This window comes from Schistocerca cancellata, chromosome 5 (genome assembly GCF_023864275.1).
Source record: "Schistocerca cancellata isolate TAMUIC-IGC-003103 chromosome 5, iqSchCanc2.1, whole genome shotgun sequence".
Classification (NCBI taxonomy): domain Eukaryota; kingdom Metazoa; phylum Arthropoda; class Insecta; order Orthoptera; family Acrididae; genus Schistocerca; species Schistocerca cancellata.
This window is the reverse complement of record NC_064630.1, coordinates 92,527,966-92,554,494: the sequence shown is the minus strand read 5'-3', so window position 1 is coordinate 92,554,494 and position 26,529 is coordinate 92,527,966. Positions and strand designations below refer to the sequence as shown.

The 26,529-nt window shown below is 38.2% G+C and overlaps 1 protein-coding gene across 4 annotated transcripts in view; it reads left to right on the top strand.

Annotated features, from left to right (window-relative positions):
* Positions 1–26,529, top strand: part of LOC126189022 (H(+)/Cl(-) exchange transporter 4) — a 163,247-nt gene that overhangs the window by 124,907 nt on the left and 11,811 nt on the right. The window contains exons 1-7 of one of the 4 annotated variants that reach the window (XM_049930842.1): positions 1,261–1,498; positions 1,652–1,749; positions 1,830–1,959; positions 3,589–3,621; positions 4,648–4,674; positions 5,358–5,707; positions 12,242–12,403. In XM_049930842.1, coding sequence (XP_049786799.1) covers positions 1,672–1,749; positions 1,830–1,959; positions 3,589–3,621; positions 4,648–4,674; positions 5,358–5,707; positions 12,242–12,403 — 780 coding nt within the window. In that variant the 5' untranslated portion in view covers positions 1,261–1,498; positions 1,652–1,671. Of the gene's footprint in view, positions 1–1,260; positions 1,499–1,651; positions 1,750–1,829; positions 1,960–3,588; positions 3,622–4,647; positions 4,675–5,357; positions 5,708–12,241; positions 12,404–26,529 lie in introns of those variants that run through there. The other 3 variants (XM_049930843.1, XM_049930844.1, XM_049930845.1) reach the window with 3 other exon arrangements.

Genomic DNA, 26,529 nt, shown 5'->3' with positions numbered 1-26,529 from the left:
AATCTTCAGTTGATTCACTACCTCCAGCATCAATCTCTTCATCGTCATCAGATGGTATATCCCCTAATGTCTCTTCTTCATTCAAAAGTGCTTGTATTTCAGCACTACTCAAACGTTTTCTAGTCATAATGCAATTCTTGTGCACGCTGAGAAACACTAGCAACAACTGAGGCAATACACACCAACGGCTGAGGCAAGAAGTGGCAACAATAGGTGTAAATAATAAGTGGGAAATGTTAGTTTCATTATTGCAGGTGTTTCGTATAACGTCTGTTCAATATAACATTCGCCATTCTATTTTTATAATTTTATATTCAAGTAACAAAAGAAAAATTTAGATTTGGGTCATGCTGACCCCAGTGGTACTCAGTACCACTCAGTACCCATAAAGAAATTTTAATATGTTGTAAGTGTAAAACCGAACAATATGTAATTACGTAACAGCAACTTAGAGAGATAAAGCCATTAATTTTGAAAATAATGGTTTTGAAAATAAGGGAGTATATATTTCAAATGTGCTTATGGGATCATATTGACCGCAGTGGTATTAGGAGGGTTAAGGAGATACAAAAGTGCAGAATCCACAACTATAACATGAGTTTGCGCTGCCGGTTCTTGAAACTTGGTTAATAGACTTTCTTGGGATAGTTTACGTCTTTCTTCAAGACTCTCCCAGTTCAGCTCTTTCAGTATCTTCGTGACATTCCCCCACGGTTTAAACAACTCCCGATTTCAGCAGACGACGAAACCGTTATAACTGTGTTCGCGAGAAATCTTGACGTGACGGTCCATTGAATACGAATCCCGCTAATTGAAATTCACGTTTCGACGTGACGTGACGGTCAAGGTGAATTGGCCTTAACATAAAAATTATGTTTTAGGTTAAAAAAACTGCTCCCTCATTAGAATGATTACAGTCAATCCCAGCAGACAACTCGGCAAAAGTGAAAAATTCACAGCGATTTGTTTACTGATTTGAAGCGTGTTCTCGCAATGCTACAGCTAGCAGGGTTGAACAAATGAAGTGAGCTCAATATTGAACTTACTGACAGAATACCAATTTTATATATTCAATATAACTGAATTAAAACAAAAAAATGACATTGCCTTATAGGGCGGTTCAAAATACCTTAATGTTGCCACATCTTCTACGAGTGGATTAGTAAAATGCTTTGCCTCTCTACTATATGATTCGTTGTTGTTCTATTCCTGGAATTTTCTCATTAAACACCTGAAAAAATTATCGACATTTTTTAAAAATAATTTTAAAATCTTATTTATTGTTGCCATTTGTTTTACTTTATTTTAAAACAGTATCACTATTCAGTCATACATGTGACCAACGTGGGAAACATATGATCGCGTAACGAGACAGTTTGCCTGGGGGCGAAAGGTGGTGATTTGTAGAAGTTTATAAAGCATATTGACGAAAAGAATAGTGAATTTGGTATCATAAATTTCATTGATTGAATAGGAGCAAAAAAAAACATCTAAGATGGTAAGGAAGACTTAAACAGGAGAAAGTTTATTTTCATTTGTAAGAAATGTAATGCGTCGTCTGCATGTCAGACGTCGCCATGATGCTTTTGTCAAGTCTGATGTCATTGCGTATACTTGACACCTTTCGCTAATTTCTTCGTATCTTTCACAGAGTTCATTGCAGTTTAAGCCATGGAAAAGGCGCCTTTAAGAGGCAATGCGGCCATACCAATGAGTTTTCCCACTTCTTATCATGCGGTTGATGACCAAGTACGTAACCTCAATTCTTTCATTAATGACAGTTGTATGTTTATTATGTGTACGTATTTATCCGCTTGTTTTGTGTGTAGCAACAACTCGTAAACGGACAACAGTTTCGATCTGCATCAATTAGTTCAGATGATGAGATGATTGACATTACAACGACAGGAACTGTTACTGAACGCTCCATTCATCAAGATGAATTGGCAGCATCACACTGTAAGCATCTATTTTCTTTTTTCGTATGTAGTAAATTGTTTACATGTTGGATATCATTTCGCTTCATATAGCTATGGCTTACGCTACCTCTTCTTCTCTTGCTTCTTGCTATTTCCATGTTCGCCTGTTTATGTACAGTGCCTATTGCATTTTGTTTTGAACGCAGTATCTTCGTTTATTCTGTGCCACAGATCTAATTTTGCATGAGAAGCTGCTTGAAGATAAAATTATTCTGGTCTACTGGCCTGTTTCCTTTTTTTGTTAGTGTGGGTATGTGTGTGCTGTTGTTTTTAAGTTAGTCTCGTAAACAAAACGTGTTACAGCAGTTATCCCTCCAGGAACGTTTTGGCGAGTTTGCTTCTTAAATAATGAGCAGCCGTTTGTGTATAGTTTACTCATTCATTCATTCTAAAATAGTTTACAGAAGGTAGGCTGTAGATCACCTGTGAATCTGTGCGAAAAAATGTTTGTGTTCTGCTTGGGTATTGTTACTTCATTACATTCATGTCAGTTTGCGGGGGAGACAAACGTGTAGCATACATCATGTAATGTTTCATATAAATGAGAAGATGAATATATACTGCCAGCAAGTTCCAGATAAAATGGCAAGAAAACGATTTTCTGGACGGTTTCCTCTGTCTTACAATCTCCTGAAAGAATCTTAAATTTCAAATGCTCAGTATTATGAGGAGGTGTATTTAATGTTGTCGAAAGCTTCTCATAACTATCATGTCTGTTTACCAGTAGGACTGTATTTTTGCATAGATTTACCTAGTTGGACTTTGTTTTGGAAAGATTTAATCATTAAGCATATTATAAAAATTTGAGAAAACTATGTATTTTACTCTGTTAGCATCCTACATCTAGTTGTTAGTCACTTGTTTTCTATGATATTCATTTTAAAGTTGTACATATCCATTAATGTACTGAAATGTACATGGTTATAAAATGGCTACAATACTACTAAATGTCCTGAACTGTAAATACCTAATGAAGCAGATATTTCTCTTGTATATGGTATTTTCCCCAGGCTCTCTTTGTATGGAATATTAAATGTCATGAAGATTATTATCATAAGATTATATCTGATGTAGCCAGGTTACCAGTAGCTTCTTCTTCCAAAAACCTGTAATTGTTTGATATTATTTACCACACTCATTGTTTCATTATGCTGCAAATTTGTGTTTTGGATCTTTCTGTATTTACATTATAAAAGAAATCACCACAAGAGATTTCTTCAGCTGTTTATGAGCCCAGAAGCCTAAAAATATACCTTTGCAAAAGTGAAAATAATATGAGCAGGTAGTATGCATTTTATTTTGAACAGTAAGTGTATTTTGGTTTATGGGTGTGTATACAGGGAAACGGTTTTGTTTTTTCAGTAGTTAAAAGTTCTTATGTATAAACCTTACTGGCTTTACATTTTTGAGGATCAGTGGTGGTAAAAGCGAACACTATGCTGTTCAAGTATGGGTTCCCATATAATTTTTGGAGGATAAGTGGTTACTTCACTTGCTTTCTGACACTTAGAAGTATTTATTTACATTTTTTGCATCTGTTTTGTTTGAATTGCATGTTATTTTCTGTTTCAATCCTTATTTTGTGTTTCCCTTTTTTTCCTTTTTCAAGTATCTGCGATTAAATACTCGGGTCATCCAGATGGTAAGTGTCTTATCAAGACTTGTAAAGTATTTTCATTACTTAATTTATAAGTGATTCACGTCTACACCTAGAAAACATTTTGTATTAACAGTTTAATATAGTAATTTTTGTAGTGTGCATTATTATTTAATTCACTTGAAGGTCCAGCACGGATACCCCTATGTTAGTGTATAACCTCTGCATATGATTCAATTCAGGGAACTAAAGGAAAGCTATTGTCGCAGAGTATCACTACAGAAAACATTTTGCATGCTGTGTGTGTGTGTGGGGGGGGGGGGGGGGGGGGGTGAAACGAGGATACTATAATAGTAAATGGAGGTTTTATTAACAAGTGCGAGACAGTGAAATAATTTTGCATCTGCAGCCTGAATCTACTTTTTTAGTAGAATTATCACAAAGTAAGACAGATATTTGATAATACATATCTGTATGAATAAAGGTAAAGCAAGGGCCTGGAAATTTTGTAAGAGCAGGTAATAAAATGGCAATACTGTTGTTTGCGTAGGAGTTAAAATTGTCTTCTGAAAGAAAAAATCGAAGCATCAGTCAATATGATTAAAACTAAAAATTTTTAAGAATATTTTAAATCTAACCATAATCGTAGAAACCATAATTAGCTAATTTTTTGACAAACCACTCAGGTTGACTAGATTTTCGTAGTGACAGAATAAAACTGAAAAAAATTTTGAAAAGCATTGAGAAGTAAAAATATATTTGAAGTTAAATCATGCCAAATCATAAGATATGGCCCGCCCACAGGACACACTCTAGTCAAAATATTCTTCTAATCATACATCTTAATGCATATTCAGTGTTAGAAGTTGGGTTGTGGGTTTTGGGGCTAAACTGTAACAAAACATCCTAATATGCTTTAATATTTTTGTGATAAAAGTTACATTACTAACTAGAATAGCTATCGTTTATGCAGTTTAACTATTGGAGTGCCTTTTTTTTGTTCTATTAGATTAGTTGTGCGATATGTTGCCTCTTAATATTGTGTTAGAAATTAGCCTTTGTTTTTTAAAGGTGCAGTCACGTTCGTGGAACCTCAAGGTGAGTGTTGAGTGAAATTACTGATGAGGAGTATTCTTGGAAATCTCTTGCTGTGTCTGATTTGCATTCAGCGTTCTCTGCTTTTGGTAAAAAGCATGTTATTTTAAAAACATGAAGCTATTTTTTATGGCAAGCTTTACTTTCACAAGGATCTTTTCCTTATACCTCTCATTTGCTTGCAAATCCCTGATTACTGTTGAATTGCTTTTCTGTTAACAATAAAAGGTTGATGATTCTCATTTGCTTGCAAATCTCTCATTGCTGTTGAATTGCTTTGCTATTAACAATAAAAGGCTGATGTTGAAATCTGTGGTGGCATATTCCTTTGTTCATGTATATTTAGTTAGAAAATATGTAATTAATAACTTCATAATTTTCATTTTCTACAAGAATAAGCTTCATTCATTTTGTCACTACATTTTTTATTCCAGTGATTAGTGACATGTCTTGGCTCATGTTCTTATTAAAACAAAAAGTGAATAGATTTAGTTTCTAGGTTGCAATGAAAAAAGTTCATTTTGGAATTGTAAGCGACTCAATCGTGATTGTTGCAACAACATGGAAATCAGTAATAATACTGCAGTATAGTAAAACCGTGACAATAAAGCAATTATTTTTGTTACAGTGGAAGAATTTTAATGTATTGTCTCAGGTAACATAATTATTAAACATTGTGTTCTTAGTTGCAGGTGATGCCGATGACATCCCAGGCATCGGCCAGTATGATGATTTCCATACAATTGACTGGCAGCGAGACATTGCACGTGACAGAATGCGTCACCGGTACATTGTGAAAAAGAAGCAAGATTCAATATGTGACTTAATAAAAGGAGCACATGACGCATGGTCAGGTTGGGTCTGTGTGCTGCTTGTAGGTGTATTTACAGGTGTGGTAGCTGGTGTGATAGATATCGGAGCAAGCTGGATGTCAGATCTGAAATATGGAATTTGCCCCCAGGCATTTTGGCTCAATCGTGAACAGTGTTGTTGGTCATCTAATGAGACAACGTTTGATAATGGCAACTGCTCACAGGTAATTTTTCAAAGTTGTAGACAGCTAGCTACTTCTTGCCTTTGATGTTAACATTTGCCACATGTAGAAGCCATTACATGCAATGTAAGATCTGATCTGTATATGAGTTTATACTGGGCTACTCATTAAGGCTACATTTGTATGTTACTATTATATCTTTATTTGTTGCTATGCTCCTTACTTTCCATCTTAACAAATATCCAGTGAGAATCCAGAAACTAATAAAACAGCACAAATCAATGCTGTTTGTCTGTTGTTTCATGCAGTATCCAGTTTCAATGCCGTGGTGTTTCTCATTCCAGACAAAATATTTATTAAAGTGTAAGTTTGTGTACCTTTTTTGGTAGCTCCTGTGTGTCCATGCTCTATTGTGCTTGCCAGGGCAATTTTATAGCAGCATGAGAGAGAGTGTTTTGGCCATTCTAAAGGTGACGGGCTGGTCTTGTGCTAATCATCCTAAATGTGTAGTGGTCAGAGATTACTAAGCAGGCTTGGTGGCTTGTGACTTCAGATAATGACAGATGTTGCATATCATACCTGTTGGAAAGAAATTTTTGAGAGTCCTAGTAGGTAGCAGCATCTTACGGATGTGCTTTTATCAGGAATATGAAATAGCAAATAGAGATTCCTGGTTTGTGTTCCCAAGTATGATTAGTTGAAAGGGTAGATATAGCTTTAATTATTAACTTTGAAGTTGTGAGAAGTTTAACTATATTCCACAGATAAGTGAACCTGGTGACCTTTATTTAGACTGGCTACCCAGTGTGTTAGTGCAAAGAATTCATCTGTGTCTGCCGATAAAAGTTCCTGATTAAATCTGCAGAGCTTTAAGTTATGAAATTTGCTTATGCACTGCATATTGCTAAGAGTGCAACAAGCAGATTCCATATTCCTGGATTTACGGAAAACATTTGGTGCGTTGCCCCACTTATCAGTGAATATCTTCTTTTAGACAAGATGTACTATGAACTGATAGCTCAATTTGATTCAATAGTAATGCTATCTACGCAGATAATCTTCAGCATTCTTCTATAGTAACACATTTCAAAAGCTTAGACCCTCGTCATTTATGAACTGTTTATTATTCACCTTTTACATCCATACAAGGCTGCACTCAAGACAAAAAATCTACAGAAAAATTTCCTGACTCTTAAAATTATCTACATCTGCATCTACATCTACGTGATTACTCTGCTTATTCACAATAAAGTGCCTCGAGGGTTCAATGAACCACCTTCAAGCCGGTCCTCTTCCATTCCACTCTTGAATGGCACACGGGAATAACGAGCACCTAAATTCTTCAGTGCGAGCCCTGATTTATCTTATTGTGATAATCATTTCTCCATATGTATATGGGTGCCAACAGAATGTTTTTACAATCGGAGGAGAAAACTGGTGTTTGAAATTTCATGAGAAGATCCCGTCACAACGAAAAATGCCTTTGTTTTAGTGATTGGCTTTCCAGTTCACGTATCATGTCTGTGGCACTATTTCCCCTATTTCACGACAATACAAACTGTCTATATTGACCGTTAACAAATTCCTCTTTCCCAGGCACATTTTCAGTGCTATTGCTAGTTTGCATTTTATATTGTCTCTACTTCAGCCATTTTATGTTATTTTTCCGTCCAAATAGCAGAAGTCATTGACTACTAGCATCTCCTTTCCAAATCCAGTTCTCTCAGCATCCCTGAATTTAATTGGACTACATTCCATTACTTGCACTGGTATACTGTGTAACTTTAAATCCAACTCGCTGCTATTTTCATCTAGTTTTTCACTCGGGCTGTACATGAGCACCCCTAATATTGATCTAAAGTCATAACATGACTTTTTTTTATCTCATTATATGAAGCTGAATCTAGCCTTGATCTAAGCCCACTCTCATCATAAAGTTCATTTTGAATTGTTACATTTTTCCTCCATTAATTTTACCTCTTCTTTCGTATCTTCAAACATACGATCATCATTAGGTTTACTCTTGATTTTTATCACCTGTCCTTCATTGTTAAGCACAGTATTCTCTCTCATCATCTCTCATTTTGGCAAATGTTTTATTACACTCAGTAACTATAATACTTTACCTTTAAATTGTCCCAGTCCCAGTGCCAGTTGCTGCTGCAGCCTGTAGCTGCCATCTGCTTTCTGCTTCTGCTCGTAACTCCCACGTCAGCTCATTGCACTTCCACGTTAGTCTGCAGTGTTTACTACTGAATTCCAAAATTCCAGGGTGGTACTCCTTATTGGCTTATGGTTGTTCCAGAATGGCACAACCTCCTCATCCTTAATAGACTGAATTCCTCTCCCTGTGGTGGTATAGGTTTGTTGCTACACTGTCTTTTTATAATTCTTCATTTGAAGAGACAGTCCTGTTTAGTTTATTTCATTTGTGCCACATGGAATGTTTACACTGTTCACTGCCACAGTAACCTCCAGTTCATGATTTCCAAAGTCACTCTTTACCTGTTCACAAGTTCATAGATTTTTCTATTCATCAGTATGCTTGTCACTGTTCCAAACACACATGTTAATTCATAAACATAACACTTGTACTGCAATGTGCTCCTCACCTGCACGTGCACCACACACTACAAAGCACCGTCCTAATTTAGTAGTCTCAATCACTTCTTCAGCAACACTTCTATCTGTTGACTTGAAGCTGAAAATCTTGTTAGCATTTGATTCTGTTTGCTCAAAAAAATGTACTCATCGCCACAATTTAGTGATTAAAATGCAGTTATGTAATTGTTTTATTAATTTCAGTTATGCGTTTCACACGGTTAGCACACCATCATATTAGTTGTATGCTGAAAATGTTAAGTATGGGATTCAGTTGTTGTGTAAAACAGTGCTGGACACACTAGTCGTAAATTAAAAGTTAATGTAGGGGAGTACAGAGCAGAAGGAAGAGCCAGTGCAGTGGTAGGTACACATTTATAACCAGAAAAATGTTTGGATGGTTTTAAACATGTACTTATTGCTGCAGCTGCTCTTCCTTCTGCTAAGAGTTCCCCTACATAACTAGTAGTTTATGACAGGGGTGTTTTCCACTGCTATTTGTGACAAATGGGCCCCATACTCAATGTTTTCAGTGTTCAACCATTGTAATGATCTGTTAACCACATGAAATAAAGTAATAAAACAAATACATAATTATAACAGAGACTGTTCTCTCATTTGACTCTTTTTACCTACTGTTGCTGCGTCTGTCATAATGGAATGGAATACCACAATTTAGGTTGCACTTTTTCACACTATATTACCCTCAAAGTTATACTGTTTGGACAATGAACAGTTTCCCTACTTTGTGAAAAATATTAGCTTGTACAGTCAGGTCAGCTCTCACAAATAACAAAAAGCTCAGTGCCAGAAGTACTTATACAAATTGCAAAATGATCAAAATGCACATTGAAGAAGCACTGTCGAACAATCATTGGTAGTTATACCAAGTCACTAGACTAAGTTATAAAGTGTGGCACAAAACACTGTTCATGTTTCCCTAAAACATCACAGTCCACATACAGTGCTGGCTTACAGAAATCTGTCAGAAGTACACTGCAATAGTTAACCTTCTTCAGTCATTAATTAAGTCACCATGCTCAACAATAGCTTGTTCGAATGACAGTGACAGTTGTCTCGAACGAACCACAACAAAATTCATTCGAAATATTCATATACTTGAGTTGCAAAAATCACTTGAAAAATTTTAAATGTTGGAATTATTCAGCTTTTGCAGTGCAGGTGCGACCTATTTCCACAAACAAATTGCTTATCATTATAACATGAGCAAGTATCAAGACCGTAGATGTTACATGCTTGTTAACTCAACCAGTACCAGGCACAGGCTGTTGACTGGGTGACATTGGAGAGCTTTAGGACTGGCATATGAACAAAGTGTTATTTCAGAAACCACACAATTACCTGGAAATGGCTGGCATCCTAACCATTTTGGTTTTCAGCGTGGACCATGAATATTCTCAAAATTTTAGTTTACAAAAAATGTGGTTATGTAGGAATTTAGAAAAATTTATTGAATCGGTTTATGCATCCATGTTGGGATTACCTTACTTAAGCAATCCTGTTGGAAGAACATCCGTAACTGAGCATTATAGCAGAGATTGAAAATACCGCTTCAGTTGTAAATTTATTTTCACACGACCAGTTTTGGACTGTTATAAGTCCATCCTCAGGTGTCGTACTGGAAATAGTAAAAGACGGGAAATAATTTTCGCACACCATAACACACAAAAAAACAAAAAACAAAATATTATTCCCTAAAATGTTTTAAACTTTTAAAAACATTTCGAAACCGCCGGTCGGGCTAGGTGCTGTGAAACCTACGTCAATGTGCAAGTGGCACCCAACAGTACTACGGATGACTGCCTGGATAGGGAAATATACAAATGATGTCATGACACGCTGTGCTGTGGTTCCTGAGCGCCGCATGTACCAGTCGCGGTGTGCTGCCTATGAGCGCAGAACAGGCATTAGTGGTTGTGAACGAGGCGGCAAATTGGTAAACCATAGTGGCAAAAGTGCTGCCATCTATTGACGGAGAGAAGAATGCAGGGCCACTGGCCTGGCCGTTCACAATTTGAATTTAGTAGTTTACATTTAAAATTAAGTAAAAACAAAAAATTACATAAAAAGTACATGATATACGAGGTGCATTCAAGTTCTAAGGTCTCTGTTTTTTTTTTGTTTTTTTTTTGTTTTTTTTTTTTTTTTTTTTTTTTTTTTTTTTTTTTTTTTTTTTTTTTTTTTTTCTCTCTCTCTCTAAGTAAGTACTCACCCGAAATCGATGAAACTGGCGTTACTTCTCGACGTAATCGCCCTGCAGACGTACACATTTTTCACAACGCTGATGCCATGATTCCATGGCAGCAGCGAAGGCTTCTTTAGGAGTCTGTTTTGACCACTGGAAAATCGCTGAGGCAATAGGAGCACGGCTGGTGAATGTGCGGCCAAGGAGAGTGTCTTTCATTGTTGGAAAAAGCCAAAAGTCACTAGGAGCCAGGTCAGGTGAGTAGGGAGCATGAGGAATCACTTCAAAGTTGTTATCACGAAGAAACTGTTGCGTAACGTTAGCTCGATGTGCGGGTGCGTTGTCTTGGTGAAACAGCACACGCGCAGCCTTCCCAGACGTTTTTGTTGCAGTGCAGGAAGGAATTTGTTCTTCAAAACATTTTCGTAGGATGCACCTGTTACCGTAGTGCCCTTTGGAATGCAATGGGTAAGGATTACGCCCTCGCTGTCCCAGAGCATGGACACCATCATGTTTTCAGCACTGGCGGTTACCCGAAATTTTTTTGGTGGCGGTGAATCTGTGTGCTTCCATTGAGCTGACTGGCGCTTTGTTTCTGGATTCAAAAATGGCATCCACGTCTCATCCATTGTCACAACCAACGAAAAGAAAGTCCATTCATGCTGTCGTTGCGCGTCAACATTGCTTGGCAACATGCCACACGGGCAGGCATGTGGTCGTCCGTCAGCATTCGTGGCACCCACCTGGATGACACTTTTCGAATTTTCAGGTCGTCATGCAGGATTGTGTGCACAGAACCCACAGAAATGCCAACTCTGGAGGCGATCCCTCAAAACAATTCTCTCCACTTTCTTGATCATGTCGTCAGACCGGCTTGTGCGAGCCCGAGGTTGTTTCGGTTTGTTGTCACACGATGTTCTGCCTTCATTAACCTGTCGCACCCACAAACGCACTTTCGACACATCCATAACTCCATCACCACATGTCTCCTTCAACTGTCGATGAATTTCAATTGGTTTCACACCACGCAAATTCAGAAAACGAATGATTGCACACTGTTCAAGTAAGAAAAACGTCGCCATTTAAAACAGTTCTCATTCTCGTCGCCGGCAGTAAAATTCCATCTGCCGTACGGTGCTGCCATCTCTGGGACGTATTGACAATGAACGCGGCCTCATTTTAAATCAATGTGCATGTTTCTATCTCTTCCCAGTCCGGAGAAAAAAAATCGGAGGCCTTAGATCTTGAATGCACCTTGTAAGTTAAAAGTGCATTAGCTGTTTGGTTAGAAAAAAATATATTATTTATGACAAATTTCATTAAAGAATAAATATTCTGGGAAGTAGTAGTTTGTATTTCCAGTTGCTTGAAAAGGCCTGTGCTGGCTGTTCTATAGTTAACACAGGTAATTTGTGTTGTATATTTTTGGAATCAGAAAATTTCATCTAGGGTTGATGAGCTGCACTAAAAAGTGATCACAAATTAAATTGCAGAATCAAAGGATGTGTAGTAATCGGGATTTTATTTGTATATAACCTACATCTGGCCATATCTGCAAAGCATATAAATATTTGTGTATGTTATATAGCAGTTATGTGGCATGCTAATCCCAATCTAATTCATTCAGTATCATATAATTTATGTTTACTTCATTCTGTTACCCATATTTAATAGCCTTATTGTCATTAAAATACTTTGATACTAATTTGTACCTGCATGTTTTGGAGAATTAGTGGTTGTTATTCTTATGGGTATGTATTTCATTTTAGTGGTGGACATGGCCAGAGGTTTTCAGTCAGTCAAGAGAAGGGGTGGGCCCATATATAATTTCCTACCTTTTCTACATTGTGTGGGCTCTCATTTTTGCTGCACTTGCTGCATCTTTGGTACGGATGTTTGCCCCTTATGCCTGTGGCTCAGGTATACCAGAGGTATGTCAAATTTAGCATTCACATGTAACTGAGAATATGCATTTATAACATTAACTTAAAATAATTAGTAGTATATACATTATTTTAATGTGCTATTGCTACAGATGTAGAAGAGCGTTTAAGGATCATCTCCTGAACTTTTATTTATTTATTTATTTATTTATTTATTTATTTATGTATTCATTCTCTCTGTCTCCCTTTTTTAAAATAATTTTGAAATTCACAATTATAATACCAGAAGGGAAAAAAAAATGTTGAGTTAAACTTGGGCACCATAGAGTGTTACAGGCAGAAATAAAATCCAGGTGATAAGTTACGAAGTAGCCATTGTACCGATTGGAGGTCCACTGTGGGCTGTAATTATTGCAAGGCAGCAAAAGTTGCTAGCTACTCTAATGTGTTAATGTAGAAACAATTTATGCTAAAAAAAATTTAGTTCCAATTTTGGCCACCCAATACAAATCTGACGCTGTGCATCATCTTGTCGACATCTCCAGTGCTCATTTTGAGCAAATTATGTAAGTGATGATTAATAATGAAATCCATATTATGCCTTCCTGTCTGGAACAGAGCGACTGCTGCGGTCGCAGGTTCGGATCCTGCCTCGGGCATTGATGTGTGTAATGTCCTTAGGTTGGTTAGGTTTAATTAGTTATAAGTTCTAGGCGACTGATGACTTCAGAAGTTAAGTCGCATAGTGCTCAGTGCCATTTTATTATGCCTTCCTCACATGTTTGACCTTTCTGACCACCTCCCATTCCTAATCCATTATAAATGGAAACATTTCTGGACATCTTTCTTGCAAGCACAGCACTATATTTGCACCTGGTGGCCAAAATTGGAACCTTTTTTTCCAGTGTAAATCAGTTCCACATCAAAGCATTAGAATTTCTACCAAATTTTGCTGCCATAAGGGAACTGCAGCCTACACTGGACTTTGAGATACTGCACTCGAATGAATTATAACCACTTAACATGTGACCATCTTGTGCTGAGGAACGTGATTTTAAATTAAGTGGTCGGACCTGCCATGGACCAGAATGTTGTGGCCAATGATTTGGGAAGACTGCTGGGAGTTTAGTATGCCATCATAAAAAGTTATGCTTTGTTGCAATGGAGTTTAAAGTCTTCTACAGTGCCGTTGTTCTGGTGAGATAAAATCTGTAGTGACTGGACCAGAATAAAAAATCTCGCTAGCTGTATGAGAAGTTTTGCAACTAGGTCTTTCACACTGAGAAGACTGTTATGTCAATGAGCTAGGAACAAGAATTTATTACATAGAGTGTGCCCAAAATGTTTTGTAGTTTGGACAGTGGAACATCCCTTTGTGAAAGTAAGTATTAATTTTGGACAAGACACTCCTTTCAGGGTATAATGAATGTTAATTGAAGCCATATTGAGTATTTAGTTCAGTTGTTACAGTCTGTGGACGTTTTGGGTAATGGGGTAGGTACTTTTTTGTGATCAGTTGATCATAATGGGTGGTGTATTAAGAGCGCTGGAGATCTTCATATGGATTTTGGGAGTAGTATCTGTTGTAAAGGCCTTTCACCAAGCTATCATCAAACTGAGAAAGTTGGTATCAATCGTTGTTGCTGCAATAATACTCTCACTTCTTATTTTTTGTTTTGTTGACATCATTTCATTGCATATGTCCAGAAAAATGCAATAATGCAAAGGAACAGGTTTGGAAGAGTATTAATTTGATTGCAGCAGTTTGTCACAAGCCTTAGCAAAGTTGGAGAGTCAGCTTCAATATAAAATGCACACAGCTTTATAAACCAGATGTAATGTTTTCAACTAGTAGGAGAAGCAGCTAAAGTGTACTGTCACAGAGAAAATTTTGCTTTTAAATACCCTTATGAATGTGAATATGAGTAAACTGAAGCTGCAGTAAGTGCTGCAGTATATTTTATAGCTTGATTTTCTTGTTTTTATGTAAATATGCTGAATTTTAATTCCATTAGGTTAAGATATTTTTCAGTAGTAACTAGGGAAACATTATATCATTATTAATGACAGTCTACTTTGATGGCTCATTTATTATATGATATATTGTTAAAATTCAAAATACATTGCCTATATTACATTGAATAAATATTTAAGTAGTTCAGTAGTACCTATAGGTTGTACAAATTTGATTAAATTTTTGCTAGTTCTTTCAAATTTGAGAGCAGGCACTTAAGCAGAAATTTGTTATAGTTATATCCCAGCTTTCTATTGAACATACAGTTATTACTATGTTCTGTGATACCAAGAGATTATTGAAATGATACATTTTAAAAAAATCTGTTATTTATGGAAAAGGCCCATCACATAAATTCAAAGTGTAAAGATAACCTTAGTTAAAAGCTTTCAGATAAGGTAGTTCAGTCACATAACTGATTGTGAAGGTGTAAAACCATAAAATGCTCATATCTTACATAGTGACCCCCACATGTAATAGCAATATTTACAGAATTTTAATGGTTATTGTACATTCCGTGACAACTGCTTTCCCATTTAAAACTAAAGTTTTTACAACAGTCTGATAGTTTCTATTTTCGTATCTGTTGTGCAAATAGAAAACATCTTGCAGCTTGTTTTGTAAATGAAACCACCTTTTCTTGCTGCAACTTGATTTATTTTTCCCAGACGAATTCCAGCTGTTTCTTGCTCAAGGCATCTTAAGTGGGGTTTAAAATGATACAGTTTATTATTTTTAGATTATCAAACACTTCATGCCACATTTTTTTATGTTGTATTTTAACTACGTTTTCTGAGCAGCATGCATTGCCTTTTGGTCACTGGTGAACTATTTTACTCCTTGTATATTTAAGTACAAGATCATAACATTTGCATATGGTGTTGAATTTTATGTTTTGCGTGGATTTATGAACATTCAGGTGAAGTCTTTTGAATTTATGGTATAGACCACATGGAAATGTCTAGTATTGCATGAATAAAAAGTTTGTTTGCATGACCGTATCAGTGTAAAGATTAAAAATAGTTCACCCAATTCCCAAAGAACAATGCATGCTGCTCAGAAAATATGGTTAAAATACAACAAAGAAATTGCAACATTAACTGTTTGAACTGAATTGGGGTAGAGCACACTGAAGATGCCTTAGAGCAAAAGGTGAAATGAAATGTGTTTGGGAAAAATAAATTAAGTTGCAGCAAGAAAAGGCAGTTTTATTTACAAAACAAATATTTCTGTACTTACTGCAGAGGACGGCCACACATACAAACTTGTTCTTATACCTTGGTTACAAAATTTGTTAGGCTGTTGTGGCTCAACATAAGGTTAACAGTCATAGTCATAGATCCAGCACTGCACACTTATATGGTACCCAATATTAACTGGTGCACCAATAGTGAAATTGCCTTGAGCATTTTTTTAAGTGAGATGTTCCTTCCACAAGTTTTTCAGCAGGCAAGTGGAATGTTACACTGGTCTTACACAATTGTAGCTGGTATTTGATAATGTATTCTATGTGTCATAGTTTGGTAAAGACATTGAGTAGATAAGACATTGACATCACCATGGTTCCAATAAGGGTATGCAGAAGCTGTCACTTCACAAATAGAAACAATGTGTTACTCAGATGGTCATCATTATCAACAAACCAATGAATAAAAAAAATCATCATTCAGATGCACATACGAGGGATACCCAAAAGAAAACAAACTTATTTTTTTAGCTTATTTATTCACATTTTAAGCACAAACCTTAAATCCCCTTCAAAGCACCCTCCACTTGAACTCTTGCACTAATGCACTTTACTAATATTTTACTCCATATTTTGAAACATTGTTTGAAATCATCTTTTGTGGTGCTTGACAGCGGTCCATCATTTTTTCTTCAACTCGGCATCATCAGCAAAATGGTTTCCTCCTATGTCCCTTTTCATTGTAGGAAACAAAAAAAAATTGCATGGGGCAAGGTCTGGTGAGCATGGGGCAAGGTCTGGTGAGCATGGGGCAAGGTCTGGTGAGCATGGGGGGCAGAACAACAGGGGTCAACCATATTTGCTCAAGAACTGTACATACAGGGCTGTGTGAGAAGGGGAATTGTCGTGATGGAAAAACTAGTTACCTGACTGCCACAAATTTGGCCATTTCCACAAAACACTGTTGCACGGTCTTCTCAAAACTTCCAAGCAAAGAGCCTGGTTAACAGTCTAACCCTGTAGAACAAACTCTGAATGGACGACTCCTCTCTCATCGAAAAAACAAATCGGCATTGTTTCAATGTTTGATTTCACCTGACAGTATTTCTTGTGGCAAGGTGAATGTGAAGTCTTCAACTGGCTTGATTGTTGCTTTGATTCAGGATTGTAATCATAGCACCAAGTTTTGTCACCATGAATTTTTGAAGAAAAGTTCGAATTATTTGTTAATGATTGTACTAAAGTTTTAAACGTTTTCATGTGTTCGGGCCATGTAGGGATAATGAAAATGAGGTCTGTCATCATTTGATAATTTTTGAAGAACTATTTTTTAAAATGGGAAAACCAGTCACACCTGAGTTTCCTCCATAGAATCATCCTTGTACACTGTTTAACAAGAGTTTCTGTTTCACTTTTCCAAGCAAAAGGCAGTGTTTCACCACCGCATGCTGTTCATGAAAATCAACCCCTGCAGAAACGACAATTGCACAAAACTGTTGACAATATAAACTCTGCTGAAACTAGTCCTGACCACCTTCCATGATGACACTTGGTTACTGGCCCTGGAATTTTCACTCAGTCTGCTCATAAGCAGCTAAACAAGGTACTACAAAAGCTCTGCCCACCAAAATATTGGTTTGGTTTGGTTTCTTTCAGGTCCCCCCTCATACAGAATCCACTTGTGTCGCAGTGTTTGTAGGGAATGCTGGCCAGGATCCTACAAAATGCATCAATAATTTGATCATGTCACTAAATAAAACATGTTGCATGATGTGACTTCCCCAATGTCAACTTTTACTGGGATGGTACAGCCCAGCAGTTGTTCGAGAGTGGGGAAATACTCGAGAACTGAGATGAATATGCTCAAGAACTGAGACGAATATCAGGTGGAAATTAAGAAATATTTGGTGATGGCAAGCAGCAGGTCCATGCAGCCATAAAACACCTGAAGAGCAGTCTTCCACAGGTGTTATTGTGACAGACAATGCTCATGCAGGGTATGTCTAGCCAAACATTTGATGAGTTTGTATGTGTCCTCATTCACCTTTAGTGAAGAAGGGAGATGTTCATATGATGCTTCTGCTCTGATTGTCATTAGCTTAACAAGTCACAAAAATGATTGTATGCTCATTGCCACAAACTAATTACACTTTGGGCTCTTTTTAGGGGTCCAAAGTATTTCTCCAATATTGGTATTATGACCAGCTATTGACAAGCCAAGGCTGATGAGGCTTACTGGTATAAACATTGATGATGTCATAGCACCTAATAGATATAGCAGAAAATCATTTTATTTTATGGCAAAATTTGGTGTTAATTTTCACCAATTTTGGTGCTATTTTTTGTAAAATTTGGTTTTCACCAATTGAGTGTTTTCGCCAATTGAGTGTTTTCGCCAATTGAGTGTTTTCGCCAATTGAGTGTTTTCACCAATTGAGTGTTTTCACCAATTGAGTGTGTGTGTGTGTGTTTTTTTTTTTTTTTTTGCCAGGTTCAGCATTTTTGTTGTTCAGTGTTCCTTATGGGTGTGCCTCCATTTCCTCCAGCTGATGATATGGGACATCCCCTTTTATTGGTTTGACAAATGCTTCTAGTGGGTTTTAATTTATCAGTTATGTGAAGGAAGGGAAGTGGCTTCAAGGTTTCAAGACAGCATAAAATAGTGTTGTAGACACATAATATATCACCTGAGAATGTGCCTAAATTCGGATGAACCTGGTTGTTGTTCCGGTAAAAAACTTTCTACAGCCAGAGCACTGTTTTGAGTTTTCTGCTGCCTTAGAAAAATGCCATGGCCTTGAGGAAAGTAGTAGTCACAGTGCAGTTTCAGCATTCAGTAAGTTTCAACTGCAAATATTGGCAAATTGCTGTCATCAGATTTATAGCTTTTTCACACACTTAAATAGCAAATTTTGCCTGCCAATTTGACTTTTTTTTTTTTGTTGCATAATTGTTTTGGGAAGTATCCTGTTTCTACACACAGGATCCAAAAGTTCAAAGTAAAGTTGTTTGTTCTGTGCACCACTGCAGCCGCCTTTGAAGACACAATGAACAACCTGCTTTGTTGTCTGAAATGGATAATGTCTTTGCTACTTGAATGACATTGTTTTCTCAAAGACGCTTGAAGACCATCTGAGCTACTTGACAGTTGTGTTCATGATGCAGGTTTTCAATTGAATCTGAGAAAATGTCCTTTGCAGCTCAAGAAGTAAAAATCTTGGGGCACCAAGGTAAAAGAAATAGAATCCTTCCATAGGAAGAAGCAGTAAAAGTCTTAAGATTTTCCAACTTCTTAGTACATTAGTGATGTGAGAGGTGTTTTTGGACTGTGTTCATGTTAAAATGCCAAAAAAATTCAGTTACAAGGGCACTACAAAAACGTGGTGCAAGGGCATGACAATTTTTGGAGCGAAGAGTGCAGCATATCTTTTTGTATCCTGAAGGAAGTGCCTAAATGTGGTGCTTTTCAATTAGAATGGCAGCACGAAACTACACACTAATGCTGGTGGGAAGGGGATACTCTTAAGTGCAGTTCTAGTACTTTCCAGGTATACACCAGAAGTATGATTGCTTATGCCGCCACAATATTCTCCATAGTCTGAGAAGTAGTATTGTATTACTGAGTGAATGCCTTGCAGTCGTTCAAGCAGTCAATATTTTTTTATATGCCACATCATTCACTGAAATTCTTTATGCTGGCCATAAAGGCAGAACCCCTTTGTCCAATTGACAAGATGAGCAGTGAAGCTTCAGGAATATGACATAACAGTAGTATGTAAAGTTGATGCAACCACAAATATACTGAAGGCCTTTTTGTAGAATCCATTGGAGTAACATTACAGTGTTGGTGGTATCCCACAAAGAGAGGGAAGATCCAGTGTTACAGAAGACAAAAGAGATGTTAGAGAAAGAAGCAGCTGTCAAAGGAGATTTAAGTTTTATAGGCAAAACTTTATATGAAAGGAATTATTAGCCAATGCAACAGAAATGATTGCTTATTATCTCAACTTATTTATGGTCAGCAGTGTTTAGGTATTTTTGTGATGTTCGTGGGTATGAAGACCCTTGGTAGTCAGAAGTAAGTACTGTTGACCAGGTCTCTACCAATACGTCAGACAACTTGTAAGCCACTACAGGAGATGAAAATGAAGCAAGCATCTGCCTAAGTTAATCTCAACAAATCTCATCAGTTCTTCCTGCTGCAATTCAATTTTGTCAGGTTGGAGTTGACTTCTTGGGTGGTGCCAAAAATCAAAAAACGGGAGTAAATAATGGTGTGCAGTGACTGCATCACTTTTAAATTCTCACCTTCACTGTACCAACTGCTGAAGCTCTGGGAATCTGTAGGTTTCTTGCACAAGACATAATCTTGAAGCAGAACCACCATCTCTGGTTGTGTAAAAGTTGTAGCACAGAATTTGGGTGTAGTGGGGTTTGGTGGTAGCTGTCAAAGTGTGTGTGTTTATATTAAATAACCCTTTATTAAACAATATAACATAATTTGCACAAAAAAACACAACACACAATAAAATATATGTAATTAGCTATTTAATCAAAGCACAGCACTGAATCCTATATTTTTAAGTGGGGTATGTTGTTGCTTTGCAAGTAAGCAATGAAGTGTAAATTGTTTGTTTCAGTAGCCTTAAGCGTATTTTTCCTGTGCAACCTGAAAAACACACATCTGGATGGGAAGTGGTAATGTTTTCCCACTCTTAAAGCACTTACTATTGTATCTTGTATTGTTCCCCTTTCCATCACGTGTTAACAGGATATTTCTGCAATTATCGTAGTTAGCTTTCTGGAGTAAACAAACTGTTAAGCACTGAAGATACTACAAAAACTGTTGCTATGACAGAGGATGGTAACATCATACGTTGTAATCCAGAAGTGTTTAGAATTATTCCTTCCATGATTTCCAGAATGTAAGAAGGTACAGCGAAACTGGAAGAGCTATGCAAGGAAAATAGGATTAGGCCCAAGAAGAGAAACATCAGCGAGAGATTACCACTTCTTACAACTTTTTTTCCACAACCATTGCTGTTGAAGCACAAAATTGACTCCACCAAGTCAGAGAGGGGAGTGTTAGTGAAAGAACCATGTGATAGGACAGAAAGATGCCATCTTCAATCCAGAAAACCTGCTACCAGACCAGAAATCATGACAGAGCATCAAACAACTCAACTCAGTTTTGCCCCAAAGAATATCGCAGCTTGTGAATAAGACAATGGGAGCAAGCGTTGTTCACCGATGAGTCATCATTTGGCCTGTGATCACTCGACGATAGAGAGGTGGTCTGGAGAAAGCCTGGGAATAGATCATTCCTTTGTGTATCCTCATACAAGATGCGTTTTCGGGCTCTGATGGTGTTAGCAGGAACCAATATGACTGCAAGGGCAGATTTCATCTCTGTGGAACCTTAAAAGTTATTAGTATGTGGAGCAGATCCTTTTGGAGCATGTTGGGTCTCTCTCTCCATTTATTTGTGATGGTTTTACACTAATTCCTGGCGCGACATGCCCACATGTTGTGAGAACTGTGCAAGAGTTGGTGGATAAAGTGGAGATTCATGCAATGGCTAGATCTGCTTGGAGCCCTGTTTTGAATCCTACTGAGTATGTGTGTCACAAGCTTAGGAGAAGAGTTCACAAGCAATATTTATGGACTCTACAGGATCTAAAATAGGTTCTCCTGAAAGAATGGGAGGTGATTCCTCAACAGAACATTCCAGCATCAATCAGAAGCATGCCTGAAAGGTAGGATGCCATGATAGATACAAGAGGAGGCAATACTCACTTTTGTAGACAGGGAGTGGTCTGTGAAGTGAAAGGAAGTGCAAAAAACCAAGGCAGATATGCATTACCTTCCCTCAAAATTTGCCTGGAGTGTGCGTCTATTTGTGTTACTTCCACATATCTGGTTTCATTTGTTTGTAATTTTTTTCTATAATTGCACACCTAGCTGGCACCATACCACAAAATTTGATCATAAAATAGCAGATTAGTGTCATAAAAGGGACTGGCTTTTGAAATAAATTTAAAGTACATTTTTTTAAGAAATTTAAGTTTTTTATGCAGACTATGGGCATGTGATCAAGAATCTAGCTTGGCCTAAGTGACTTAGATTGGGCAGCTACTAAGACCACTAGTATCACCTTGTAATAAACTTCACAAAGTGGCAGAGGGAATCACACTGAATAACTAACACAATGAACAAAGTTGTACATTCTACTATTATTGACCATTACTTTGTACTAAACTAATCACAAAGGTAAGTAAAACAATACAGGGCTTACAACAGACAAAAAAATGTAGTACAGTATACAATAGCTTATTACTAATATACAATGGTGGCATCAACTTTCTTCATATACAATATTTTCACTATAAAATATATCACTCTTATACACCATGGCTTTGGTCTACAATTTCGTGATTCACTTGACAAACATCTCAGGCCTTGCCGTGCTCGGATACCACCACCACAACAAACATAAGCTGATTTAACTTATTGTGGCACAAACCACAAAACACTAATTTACTCAACCAAATACTATCAGTGCTTGCCCCTAACAGATGTAGCTCACAAAAGCACCCTTCACTTTGTGACCTGCACTGTTTTGCTGTAACTGACTTCTCCACTGTTCATCCTATCCAGTTGTGAGCTGCTGCCTCCTTCTGGACACTTGCCAAAAGACATTAACCACTACCCAGCTCTGTGATGTCCATGTACAGCTGGCCATGCCTCGTGTTTAGCATTGAAACTGATGTAATATCATGCTGCTAAGTTTCACAGCACTCTGTTTTCCTCAGCCTCTCTTGCATGCTGGCCGTCAATGAACTCGCTCCCTCCACTGTCACCAGCTGATGACTGTAGTCTTGCTTTGGTCAACCGTGCTGAATATTAAGACAAACATGGCCAATGTACCATCCGAGCCCAGAGCCAAACCTGTTATTTGCCAAACACTATTCACAGCAGTCCTTGGTACTGGCACTAGTTAAAGTAGTTGCTTGAGCATCATCCCACAGACTAGCCTCTGACCACAGCAACCTCATGGGCCAACTAACCCCTAGTTCAAGTAGTTGCTTCAGCATCATCCCACAGACTAGCCTCTGACCACAGCAACCTCATGGGCCAACTAACCCCTAGTTAAAGTAGTTGCTTCAGCATCATCCCGCAGACTAGCCTCTGACCACAGCAACCTCAGGGGCCAACTAATGTGGTTAGTGCTCTGTAATGGGGACCGGTGCTGCCCCTAAACTTATCCGGAGCTGCCCTCAGCGGCCTCCGGCTCTGCTCCAAGTCAGTGTTGCCACTGGCACTCCAAAATGTAGATTACTTTTCACTGAATTGCTCTGCCTCCACAAAGCTTGGAGGGCCAGTGCTGCTGTCCACACTCTGCCACACCCACTCTTTAGCCGGAATTTAATACCTGACTCTCACAGGCACAACAGGTGGGATGGGTGGGTAAAAAGTCCTGCTGCAAATTTCAGTTACATGGTGCAAAATATTCCAGTCAAAATTAGTGTCAGAAGATGCAACACAGTCCACAGGATAACTGAATACCACCTACAGGTAAATAGTGTCAAACAAGTTAACTTTTTGTTTTTGTCTTACTTTTGTATTAAGACATTAGCAAACATTCTCTCAATATATGTCAAAGATGAATTGGGATACTATACTGCCTATCATGTCATTCAGATACAATTCAGCCAAACAGTCCACTTCAGGGATTTTCCTGTTCCACGGTCAAGAGGCCAAAACTACACTGGATATGTTCTATTTCGGCCTGATGATGCTCCAGAGAATTACATAATATAGTTTCACCAGAACCGTAGAAGTAAACAGCTGGTGCACACATGGTCCTTATGATGCCTAGGATAAGGACAATGAGTAATTTAAACTCCTAACACTAGCCTGTAAGACACTACTCAGGGGGATCTAGTATTGATTTTTACACTTGTGAGAAATGTAGTGCTTCCAAAAATTGTCATTGGTGTTCCACTTGAGCATGTGCTGCATCTTACATCTCTAGTTGGACAGCACTTGCAAAGCAGAGGATGATTTTTCTACATCGAGAAGACAAAAATGTGGAGAAGTCATTCATGCCCTATGAATGAAGCCCTATCATATAATCATATGGTGCAGATCAATTATCTTTTAATATAAATAACATTAAGACCATGTTGATGGAATTATGTTCATTGAAACCTTGCAGTGATGAGGATGTGACAACATGACCAGAATGTGAGGCTCTACCAGTTGCCATATGAAGGACCACTGACTAGTCCCAGATCCAGGAAGCTGTTGTGATGGGGTGGTCAGTGTGGACCCCCGCCCCCTCCCCCCATTAATTGCCAAAAGGCCATCTTTTAGCCCAGACTGGTGTGTGCAGGACAGTGGGTTGCATAACACCAGGAAATTGGCAGTTGTTCAATCAGTCGTGCTTAGTTAGAAACTTACATTTAGTTATTTAGTAAAACTCTTTACAGTGAGTGAAGGCAGTGGCTCGATGGCATTCATTGACCTGCAGGCAGCAGTGTCTACCTCAGCATAGCATAAGGCAGTGTGCTTGGTTGCAGCAGCGAGTGGTCACTGAACATGAGTGCTCACACAGTGAGGTGGCACCCTCAGTGTGCTGCTTTATGGAGTTGATGTCTGGCATTTGGCAGGCTGCAGGTACACGAGGGCTATATAACTGGCCGCACCTGCAGATGAGCTAGCACATGGTGTGCTCGCATCAAACCTGAGGCCCCTTGGAGAGGCATGGAGACCAGATGAAGTCACCCTGGAAGTGGCCTCTCTTGTTGGCTCTAGTCGAGCCCCAGAATCACCAGATCTAGCACCTGCTTGTAGACTGGCAGCCATTGGATGAAGCAGCAAGAGTTAGGTAAAGCTGGTTGGCCCACATGGAATCTTCAGCTGGTGTGGAGTATGTCTCAGCATTGGTAGTAGTCGAAGACTATCTACTGCAAGGTGAGCAATGAGTATTTGTAATGGCTCTGCCCAGCTTTGTTTATGATGGTGCCCCACTTTCAGTTGTGGCACCATCAGCAGCACAGCGTCAAGCTGTGACATGCGGTAACTTAGTTTGCCACTGTGGAGGACTAGTCTTGCACCATGCCGCTACAACAGTATTCCATCCCTTACAGCAGGATTTCTTCCGCATGTGTTGTGAAGTCTGCATGGAGGGATGTTGTCACCACACTATAGTCCAGTCCAAAACAGTGGGCCACTTTAATGTGGGGAGGGGGAAAAGTACCCCATACCGTGCATCATCTACCATGATGTAATGCATACGATCACTGGCTGACTAAATGTGGGTTACTGGTTGTATTCTCATCATCTCCTGTGATTATTTATCATTTAATATTGATGGTTACCTTGAACATTTTGTGTGACAATAGCAGTCATTCTTGGGAAGTGTAGCATCCATAGCTCTGTCGTGATAGGATAGACTGCAATATGATGACACACTGAGATGCAGAGAGACACAACAAAAAGATTGTTACACAGTTAGATTTTGGCCAAAGCCTCCAGAAAGGAAACACACACATATGACAGCTGTCTGCAGCCAGAATTATGGCCGCAGATAGCAGTAATGTATGCTTGAAGTGTGCTCATATTTGTGAATGTGTGTGTTTCTTTTCAGAAGAAGGCTTTGGCTGAAAGTTCAGTGTGTAATGGTCATTCCATTGTGCCTGTCTGCAACTCAATGTGTCATCTTTTATGAGGAGTAGCAATCTATCCTTCTACATCTGTGTTCTGCAAACCTCCGTGAAGTGTATAAGGTAACGGGCGAGTTGTGGTGCCCTGGAAATATTCTAAGTTCGGAGTTGGCGTGGCCGTTCTGGGGCCTCTCGGTGGGCCGCTGCTATTCGGCGGCCACGTGGTGCCGAACGTTAGCCAGGGTCCAGGGACCACATGGCTGGGAATTCCATGGTGACGCTGTGACGTTGAAGGAGACATGCCGGTAGTGCCAAAGATGGTGGACTTTGTGAAACCTTAATGGCAGACATTTCACAGTTCGTTTGGAAATTAATAGTAGCCAGATGAATCATGATACCTCAAAAAGAAACATGTACATTATCATTATTTGCACGATGATTCTGATGGTGTAATCAGATTTTCAATATATAGTGTGTGTGTGCGAGTGTATACCCGTCCTTTTTTCCCCATAAGGTAAGTCTTTCCGCTCCCGGGACTGGAATGACTCCTTACCCTCTCCCTTAAAACCCACATCCTTTCGTCTTTCCCTCTCCTTCCCTCTTTCCTGATGAGGCAACAGTTTGTTGCGAAAGCTTGAATTTTGTGTGTATGTTTGTGTTCGTTTGTGTGTCTGTCGACCTGCCAGCACTTTCATTTGGTAAGTCACATCATCTTTGTTTTTATATATATATATATATATATATATATATATATATATATATATATATATATATATATATATTAGTATAAAGTTTAGTATCTGACGATAAATTATACAAGTAACACCCAGAAACAAATTTCTAAAATCTAAACGGTTCATTCAATTTTGTCGGTCAGCATGTCTGTAGAAAGCTATTAGAGTAAACTTAAATTGGTATAAATTACAGGCATGTAACTTGAATAGTACAGGAGTTATTGGAGGTCAAAGTGGCCGATTACTATGGATCGTGTCAGGCCATAAGTACTCCACAATTACACAAAGAATGGTAGCAGCATGCTTATAAATATATTTATTCATCTATGCCTTTGTTTATATCTGATATATACCATTCATGAAGAAATTGGTCAAATGTTTACTGTGTTTTAGAAAGCACAGACATTAGGCTACTGGCCTACTTTTGCTTGCTATTCCTTTGATATATGTTTATTTGATTTGTTTATGTATTTAATAAAGTGTGTGTTTGTTTAATTTCAAGTTATTTAAATGTAAATCCAGTATTTCATTTCATTATGTTTGTGTGGGTGCGTTGGCTTGAAGACATGGTG